Below are 9,999 nucleotides of genomic sequence, written 5' to 3'. Positions count from 1 at the left end.
AACACTCTCCGTCCAAGAGTTGACACGTTTCAAAAAGGGCCTTCCCATTTGATGCACTTGATGTCTCGTGAATTGGCGAATTAATCAAAAATGTGAAACAGGAAAAACTACCGGACTGTCACCAAGCCTCACCACATCATTGGAAAATCTTTAAGAACAGTTACAAGGCGTAGAAGCTGTGATAGATTAGTTCTAGCTTTTATGTCGAGGTGTTTCTGCTTTTCTGAAGCCTCTGAGTGAGGAAGAAAAGAAAGAAAAGTAGTTTATCATCTTTCCTAGACTATTGGGTCCATGTGATGTGTCTTCTAAGTACGGTTTGATATTTTATCCTCCTATTTATTTTTTTTACTATTTCTGCAAGATAATGGCTCCAGTTAATTTTGTTTCCTTGGTAAAATTAATGGTTTTCGGAATGCACGCAACAAAAATGAGCGGCCGGGATCTGCGCTATTCACAGCGTTCCCTGCACCTGCACCAGGAAGCGAGCCTCGAACGCAACAAGATTCCCTCTCCGGTCCGAGAGAAGGGACAGGTCACACAGCACTTGTCCCATTAATTGCAAACACCTCCCACTCTATTTATTTAGTCGCGTGTCGTGCGATTATAATAAGCATGCTTCAATATGTTATGCAATTGTAGTCCAATCAGCTTTCGGGCCCCGCCCTTTCACGGTCGCCGTGTGGGCACACCGTCAGAGCAGATCACGATGCATGTAGCCGGTAGCTAGCAGACCGCCCTGGAGACCCGGTGATCTTCCTGGAGCGCAACTATTCCACGGGCCTGATCGCTGGACCATATTCCACCATTCGTGGCCAAAAACTGTTTCACATGATGGCACGCCCACCCCCATGCCATTGCAGTAGGGTATTAAAAACGTTGCGCTACAGACAGTGGATGACAGAGCACAGGCTTTCATTTGTCATTTTTTTTTTTTTTTTTTTAAGATTTCCCCTCTTTTTCCGAACGTATTGTTGCACTATTGGTAGTTCCAAATGAGCTTTGACCGATCTCAGAGCAGAGCGGACCAGGACACTAACGTCTTGGTTCTTGAGAGTTGAGAACCTCCACTGACTTCACATACCTCTACAGGAAGAAAGAGATCAGAGAGGGGAAGAAGGAAATGGCGAATAAGGTGACCCACATCTCCGATTTGATCCACCGGGTCGCCTGCTCTTGTCTCACCCACCATCTCGCCGGAGCCTACGGACTCGAAAGATGCGACAGCGTCGACGGGGAAACAGAAGAGGAGGACGCTGTGGAGGAGGAGGAAGAAGAGAAGGAGGAGAATGGACTCAAGATCTGGGAAGAGGAGAAGGGCGCTGGTCCTGGTAGAGTGTCGGTGTGTGTGAGGGAGATGGAGACACTGATGGGAGAGGTGTTCGACGCGGTTTCGGCGGTGAAGAGGGCCTACGTCAGCCTCCAGGAGGCTCACTGCCCGTGGGACCCGGATAAGATGAGGGTCGCCGACGCGGCAGTCGTGGCAGAGCTGAGGAGGCTCGGGAGGCTTCGGGATCGTTTTCGAAGGACCGGTTTTGGTGCCTCCGCCGCCGCCGCCGCCGCCACGCCACTGAGGGAGGCGGTGGCCCCGTACGAGGCGGCGCTTGACGATCTGAAGAAGGAGCTCAAGGCCAAGGACGCGGAGGTGGAGAGTCTTAAGGAGAAGCTCCGGAGCACCTCTATTGGTGGTTTCGGCAGGAAGCGCCGGCTCCATTCCAGCAGGAGGGTCGGATGCATCAATGGTTTAGGTCAAAACCCTTCTCTATATTTACCACGATGCCCTTTAGAAACCATCATGTACCTACGCATAATATAAGGGTATGTTCGTCAGCTTATCAAAATTATCAACATCAGGTGACCGGATCCCCTTTGTTTTAAGTGTAACAGGGGCCCCGGCGATGCCCACTCCGGAGCTGTTCGAGACGTACATGGAGGAAGTGAAGTCGGCGTCCAAGTCCTTCACCGGCCACCTCCTCTCCCTAATGCGCTCCGCCCGCTGGGACATCGCTGCGACGGTGCGTTCCATCATCGAGGGCGGCGACGGCGCAATTGACCACAATCCAGCCATCGCCGAGGTGGATCCTCACCACGCAAAGCACGCGCTGGAGTCGTACGTGAACCGGAAAGTCTTCCACGGGTTCGAGAATGAGACGTTCTACATCGAGGGGTCCCTCACGTCGCTGCTCCGCCCGGCCGAGTTCCGGAACGACTGTTTCGCCCAGTTCAAAGACATGAGGGGGATGGACCCGGCGGAGCTGCTGGGCGTGCTCCCCACGTGCCAGTTCGGCCGGTTTGCGGCCAAGAAATATCTGGCCATCGTGCACCCGAAGATGGAGGAGTCGCTGTTCGGGGGCGTGGAGCAGCGGCGGCAGGTGATGGCCGGGGCCCACCCGAGGACGGGGTTCTACGGGGAGTTCCTGAGGCTGGCCAAGCCGGTGTGGCTGCTGCACCTGCTGGCCTTCGCGCTGGACCCGGCGCCCAACCACTTCGAGGCGAGCAAAGGGGCGGAGTTCCACCCGGAGTACATGGAGAGCGTCGTCCGGTTCGCAGACGGCCGGTTCCCGCCTGGCTGGGTGGTGGGGTTCTCCGTTAGCCCTGGATTCAAGCTCGGGAACGGGTCCGTGGTCAGGGCGAGGGTCTACCTTGTCCCAAGAGCACAAGGGGTGTAAAGTGCGCATGAATGCACTGTTGCTGTCTAGAGATTGAACGAGCTCCCTAGCGTCGTAGGGTCGAGTCCTTACCAAAATAGGGTCCGAGCCCCGTGCTGCTTCACATAATGGGTGCTTACCATCCCATGTAGCCATGACGGTTCTGGAACTATGTTGCATTTCCTGTTTTAGTTTGTTCGTATGCACACACGCACACACGCACACACACACACACACACACTTGAGAGTAAATATTCCGGAGGTGTATTTACTAGAACGAAGTTCCCATGCATCTTAAAAGAGTAGCGCGTATGTCTTAAATATTGCTAGTTAGCCAAGGGCTTTGAGAAACTTTGCTTGGATGGAGAAAATCTTTATTTGCTCCAGGAAATATAATTCAGAAGGGGACCACTATAATCTTCCAGGGCGCTATTCTTAGGCCTGGTCTACATTTTTTGAGGGTGCTATAGCAATTATTGACTCATTTTAATGGTTCATTAGCTATAATGAAGGGCATATGGGCTATCCTATCCATGTATCTCGGCCACACCTTTTTGCAAGGTCGAATTTACTTTTAATTCTTTGACTATTTCAGTCATCATGAAAGTTTCTATTGTACCACTAAACTTTATTCAGATGCTACGCTCCTTTTGCCAATTAAGGTAAAGGGGTGGGTGTTAGATTTCAAAATATATCGGTCTTTAATATAGTTCTGTTATCCGGTATTGTAGTCAAAGGCTCGTGGTGTAGATGTTGTTTTTGTTTTTGAAGTTTTAAAAACTCTTTTTAGACTCGCGCGGCCGTTCCGCTTACGTTTTGCGCACAGACGGCCGTTCTGTGAGCCGTTCACGTATATGCAGGTTTCGCGCGTTGTTGTTTTGAGCTTATATTTTTATATTTTTAGTTTTTTCATCCATTTGAGAGTTCTTCTCTTCATCTTAAAAAAAAAAAAAAATTTCAACACACATTCTCTCTCTCACTCTTTTTTTTTTTTTTTTCATTTGATCATTTGGATAGAAGATGAGTTTGATCGACATTCGATCGAGATTGTGCCATCGACAGGTGTTGGAATATTTGGCTTTCAAGTTGTATCTTGAAAGAAACTATGTGGTCCAAATCTTTGCACGAAAAGAGGTCGAAGTCTCTTTTAGAATAGTGGTTTAATCGTCTTTCAAGTCAGATTATTTTTTTTATCACATCAATATATATTGTTTTACACATATTATGAAATTTTTTTTGATTATATATATATATATATATATATATATATATATATATATATATAATTTTATATAATTTTAAAATCACTCTAAAGGTGACTTCGTAGATATTTTTGTAGTACATATAATTTTATATTAAATATAATTATTACACATAATTATGGTTTATATTTCTTGTATATTTTATATTTATATAATTTTTTTAATTAATTATAGCATCATTTCTATAGTTTTGTGTTGTGCAAAATTAATCAAAAATTTTCACAAAACTTATCTTGTTGCATTTTTTTAATTCAATTTTAATAAATATTATTAAATGACACTAGTTAATAAAGTAAATTAAATAAAGAATTAATAAATTTTTTTCAAATTTTAATTTTTTTTTCTAAATCATATTTGGACCAAATGGCTATCCTTAGAGATGAAATCATTAGTCTTAAATTTGACAAATTTAATGAAACCAACTTTAGAAGGTAGCAAAATCAAATAAAATTTTGGCTAACCACGTTGGAGTTTTAGCAGATTATTGATCAATCTTCTGCCTCTTCTAATTTAATCTCTCCTGCTATCTTTGAAGAAAATTATCTTTGTAAGGATAGAATTCTAAGTATTTTTTTTGATTCATTCTATGATGTTTATCTATCTGCAAAGAGTGTAAAGGAATTATGGAATAACCTAGAGTCTGAATATGGTTTTGATGATATTGGGTTTGAACGGTTCAACATTCCATCATTTCTTAGATATGTTATAGTAGACGATAAATCTATAAATGATCAATTCCATCAATTTCAAGAATATCTTAAGAAGTTTCATATTAATGGAACCGTTCTTGCTGAAGAATTTAAGGTATCAAGCTTTCTTGATAAGATGCCTCTTTTTGGGGACAGTTTTGTCAAAAGTCAACTCTATAAGCAAGTAGAGCTAATTCTATCTCAATTTCTAAATTCAATCAGGATAAAAAATCAATACATATTCAAAATCCAGCAAACCAGAATCTCAGATGTCCAAGCTAACCTAACTTTTATCAAATCTAAATCAAAATCTAGATCTCAACCAAACCAACAACATTAGTCAAACCAATCTAACCATCTTAACTCAAATAAGTTCAAGCTTAAGGGTAAAAACTTCAAGACCAATAACGCTAGATCCAACAAATCTACCTAAGGTCTAAGTGATAAGTTCTGCTTTGTATGTGGAAGGACAAACCATCTTGCGAGAGGTTATTTTCACTGGAAGAAGGTGTCCTTTCGCAAATCTTCTGGTTCCTCCGGATCTTAAGCTCATATAGTTGAAGGTTCAAAAGATACCACTTTTAGGTCAGTAAGCTTTGACCCTAAAATTAATGTTACTTCCTCTAATCTTGATTAGTGGTTAGATTTAGGAGCTAATGTTTACATTTATTTTGACCACTTCTATTTCACTACTATTCAGAACTCAAGTAGAAGAGGTGTAATCCTTGGGAACAATACTACCGTCAAGGTCAAGGGATAAAAATGAATTAATTTGAAGATGACTTTTAGAAAAAAATTTATCCTGATGGATGTATTGTATGTTTCAGATCTTAAGAAGAACCTAATTAGTGAGTCTCAGCTGATTCAGAGAAGATATAAAATTGTCCTTGATTGTAATAAAGTTATGATAACTAAGAATAATGCTTTCATATGAAGAAGATATGTAAGTAAAGACTTATTAAAATTGAATGTAATAAATTATTTTATTAATAAAGTTGAGAATCAAGTTTATTTTGTGAATCAATCTAATCAAAATTTATGGCATGATAGATTGGGTCATGTATACTTAGGAAAAATCAAACATTGATAGATTTAAAGCTAATTCTCAGATCAATCTTAGACACATCTAAATATAAAATATATGTTGAATCTAAACAATCAAGAAAATTATTTAAATCAGTTGAAAGAAATTCTTCAAGCTTGGAGTTAATATATAATGATGTATGTGACTCTACCAAAATCGCAACCCGTGGTGGCAATAAGTACATAGTAATCTTTATAGATGATTTTTTTAGATACTATTATTGTTATCTAATTAAGTCTAAGGATGAAACCTTCAATAAATTCAAAATTTATAAGAGTGAAGTAGAAAATCAACAAGAAAAGAAAATTAAGATTCTGAGGACTGATAGAGGAGAGGAATATACTTCAAATATTTTTTTTTATTCTATTAAAAATATAGAATAATTCATGAAGTAACTGTTCCTTACTCTCCACAATCTAATGGTATGACTGAGCGTAAAAATTATACCCTCTTGGATATGATGAACGCTATGTTGATTAGCTCAACCCTACCTGAGAACTTATAGAGAGAAACTTTTCTATCTTCTTGCTTCATCCTAAATAGGATCCCTATTAAGGATAGTGGTAAGATCCCTTATGAATTTTGGAAAGGCGGAGCTACTAACTTGAATTTTTTCAAAGTGTGTGGGTATCTAGCTAAGGTGAATATTCTTGAACCCAAAAAGAAAAAGCTATGATCTAAAATTATAGATGCTGTCTTTATAGGCTATACCCAAAATAGTAATACCTATAGATTCTTAGTGATTAAATTAGATATTAGTAATATAAGTTATAATTCAATCCTTGAAGCTAGAGATGCTTCTTTCTTTGAGGATATATTTATTTTTAAGATTAGAATTTCTAGATTCCTAGAATGTGAACCACCTTCTTTTAGATCTATAAAAGTAGAACTCAAAAATAAAATTGAATTAAGAAGAAGTAAGAGGAATAGAATTGAAAAAAAATTTGGAGAAAAGTTCTTTACATACCTTGTAGAGGATAATCCTTACACATATGATGAAGCTATGTCGTCATCAGATTCATCATATTGGAAGAAAGCCATAAATAGTGAAATTCAATCAATCCTAAAGAATAAAACTTGAATTTTATTAAATTTATCTTTAGAAAATAAAATAATAGAAACTAAATGAATTTTCAAAAGAAAATTAAGATCAGATGGAATAATAAAAAGATATAAAGCTAGGTTAGTAGGTAAAAGTTACAGCCAAAAAAAAGGCATAGATTATTTTAATACCTATGCTTCTGTAGCCAGGATAACCACTTTAAGAATCTTAGTAGCATCAATATCAATTCATAAATTAACGATTCATCAAATGAATGTAAAAACTACATTCTTAAATAAAAAATTAGAAGAAAAAATCTATATAAACCAATCTCAAGATTTTATAGTCAAAGGACAAGAACATAAGATATGTAAACTAATTAAATCACTTTATAGATTAAAATAAGCTCCTAGACAATGGCATATTAAATTTGATGAAATTATCCTAGGTGATAATTTTAGGATTAACGAACATAATAAATGTGTGTATTATAAAAGGAATAACTTAGATTTTATCATTTTATATCTGTATGTAAATGATATTCTATTATTTGGAACATCACTAAAAATAATACAAGAAACTAAAGATTATTTGTCTAGTAATTTTGATATGAAAGATTTAGGAGAAGCTGATATAATCTTAGGAATGAAACTTAAAAGAATAAATAATGAAATAGCAATAAACCTAACAAATTTAATAGAAAAAATGCTTAAAAGGTTTGAATATTTTGATCTAAATCCTGTCTCTATCCCATATGATCATAGTTCTCACTCAACTAAGAATTTAGAAAAATTTGTAAGACAATTAAAGTATTCCCAAAGGATAGGATTACTGTTATATGTAGCAAATAGAATCCATCATGATATAGTTTATGCAATAGGTAGACTAAGTGAGTATACTAGCAATCCTAGTGAAGAACATTAGAAAGCCTTTGAAAGAATCTTTAGATATCTGAAGGAAACTCTAGATTACTCTCTTTAGTTCTCTAGTTATCCAAAAGTACTAGCAAGATATAGTGATGCTAATTGGGTGACAGATAATTTAGATGTTAAGTCCACTACGGGATGTCTCTTCATGTTTGGAGGAGGTGCAGTATCTTAGAAATCATATAAACAAACAATAATAATAAGAAGCACGTTAGAATCTGAATTAACTGCTCTTGACACCACTTGCACTGAAGCACAATGGCTAAAAGACTTAATTAATGATATTAAAATTTTTTCATTCAAAATATCTGTAATACCAATTGTTGGTGCAAAAATCCGCCTGCGTCGGAGAAGCTGGAGTCGAAGGAGTCGCGGTCGCCGTCGGGACCTGCAAAAGAAGTCTAAACCGGAGGTGGGGTTGCTCCGGCAAGACCCTCCGACGCTCAAGTCAGTTCTCTACCTCAACAAGAATGGAGTGCTCGAACGAAAATTTTAGCAGAGTTTTTAGGTAAGAGATGAGAGCTTAGAGAATAACGTATCTGGGGTCCCCCTTTTATAGGTGGAGGGGACAACAGACTGATAGCGATGTTTGTAATCGTCTGGCAGTGTGCTGCCTAGGGTCAGGAGGAGTTTGTTGCGAAGAGTAGTGGAGTGGAATCGTGGCTATCACCAGGACATGCCACGTGGAGTCTGTTGCGGGGAGTGGAGCGGCATCCGTTGTCGCGACTTGCCAGAGGATGGGGGAATCACGCGGTATCCGTCGCAGGAAGTAGAGCAGGATCATGGCCATTATTGTGGTCTGCCAGGGGTTGATGGAGCCGCACGAAATCCGTCGCAGGGAGTGGAGCAGAGTCATGGCCGTTACTGCGGCCCGCTAGGGAGTGATGGAGCCGCACGGAATCCGTCGCAGGAAGTGAAGCAGAGTCGTGGCCGTTGCTGCGGCCTGCCAGAGGGTCCAGGCCTGTCGGCCGAAGTTCGGTTGGAGTCCGGTCTCTGTAGAAGCCCGGACGGGGATCATTTGTCGAGGAGTCTCGGCCAAGGCTGCTCGTGATAGAAACTTGAAGTAGATCGTTTACAGCGGTAACTCGGAGTGGGTCCCTTGCAACAGGAGCTCGGAGTCCGACTCCCGTAGGAGTCCGGACGAAGTCTTCCGGCAGTCGAAGTCGGGGATGAAGTCCGGCTCCCGTAGGAGTCTGGACGAAGTCTACCTGCAATTGGAGTTGGGGACGAAGTCCGGCTCCCGTAGGAGTCCGGACGAAGTCTACCTGCAATTGGAGTTGGAGACGAAGTCCGGCTCCCGTAGGAGTTCGGACGAAGTCTACCTGTAATTGGAGTCGTGGGCGGAGTCCGGACGAAGTCTGCCTGCACCCGGAGTCGGGGACGAGGTCCGGCTCCCGTAGGAGTCCGGGCGAAGTCTACCTGCAATTGGAGTTGGGGGCGAAGTCCGGCTCCCGTAGGAGTCCGGACGAAGTCTACCTGTAATTGAAGTCGTGGGCAGAGTTCGGCTCCCGTAGGAGTCCGGACGAAGTCTGCCTGCAGCCAGAGTCAGAGACGAGGTCCGGCTCCCATAGGAGTCCAGGCGAAGTCTACCTGCAATTGGAGTTGGGAGTGAAGTCCGGCTCCCGTAGGAGTCCGGATGAAGTTTACCTGTAATTGAAGTCGTGGGCGGAGTCCGGCTCCCGTAGGAGTCCGGACGAAGTCTGCCTGCAATTGGAGTTGGGGGCGAAGTCCGGCTCCCGTAGGAGTCCGGACGAAGTCTACCTGCAATTGGAGTTTGGGATGAAGTTCGGCTCCCGTAGGAGTCCGGATGAAGTCTACCTGTAATTAGAGTCGTGGGCGGAGTCCGGCTCCCGTAGGAGTCCGAACGAAGTCTGCCTGCAGCCGGAGTCGGGGATGAGGTCCGGCTCCCGTAGGAGTCCGGGCGAGGTCCAGAAGATGGTCGACCATCGTGAAAATTCGGGTGGAGTCCGTCCGTCGCGAAGAATCCGGTCGACGCTGGTGGGGGCTTATCCATCAGCAAAACTTGAGAGTGTTGTGGAGGCTCGGCCGCCTGGGAGGTTTGAAGAGACGTCGTTGGAGGTCGGAAGTCGGTTGGATCCCCGGAGGGTCACTCCTGTCACGAACTTCGGCTGGGGGGTACTTTATACCCAACACCAGTCTCCCTACTTCCGAGTTTGAATTTCGAATGAAGAAAGTACAGAAAAATTTTTGCAGTCGAAGTTGTCCTCTTGAATCCTGTGCATGATCGCCCCCAGATATTTTGGCATTAAATGCGTGCGTGCTGGAGTCTTTTCAAATTGGGATGATTCGAAGGGACCTTTCGGAATTTCCGCTGGTACGTTGGCCCAGGT

The 9,999-nt window shown here is 42.0% G+C and overlaps 1 protein-coding gene across 1 annotated transcript; it reads left to right on the top strand.

Moving 5' to 3' along the window:
- The first annotated feature begins 978 nt into the window (after positions 1-978).
- LOC105050556 (protein GRAVITROPIC IN THE LIGHT 1) lies at positions 979-2,836 on the top strand. The gene is made up of 2 exons (XM_010930633.4): positions 979-1,745; positions 1,885-2,836. The coding sequence occupies exons 1-2, from the start codon at positions 1,121-1,123 to the stop codon at positions 2,664-2,666; spliced, it is 1,407 nt and encodes a 468-aa protein (XP_010928935.1). The 5' UTR covers positions 979-1,120; the 3' UTR covers positions 2,667-2,836.
- Positions 2,837-9,999: the final 7,163 nt, after the last annotated feature.

The sequence above is a fragment of the Elaeis guineensis genome, chromosome 10, assembly GCF_000442705.2.
Source record: "Elaeis guineensis isolate ETL-2024a chromosome 10, EG11, whole genome shotgun sequence".
NCBI classification, from domain to species: Eukaryota; Viridiplantae; Streptophyta; class Magnoliopsida; order Arecales; family Arecaceae; genus Elaeis; species Elaeis guineensis.
The sequence above is the reverse complement of the archived record's forward strand: the minus strand, read 5'-3'. Positions and strand labels throughout refer to the sequence as shown.

Excerpts from the sequence above, each read along its gene's own strand:
- LOC105050556 (XM_010930633.4), top strand. The coding sequence starts at position 1,121 with ATGGCGAATAAGGTGACCCACATCTCCGATTTGATCCACCGGGTCGCC. Across the intron at positions 1,746-1,884 it reads CGGATGCATCAATGGTTTAG|GGGCCCCGGCGATGCCCACT; the intron begins GTCAAAACCCTT and ends TAAGTGTAACAG.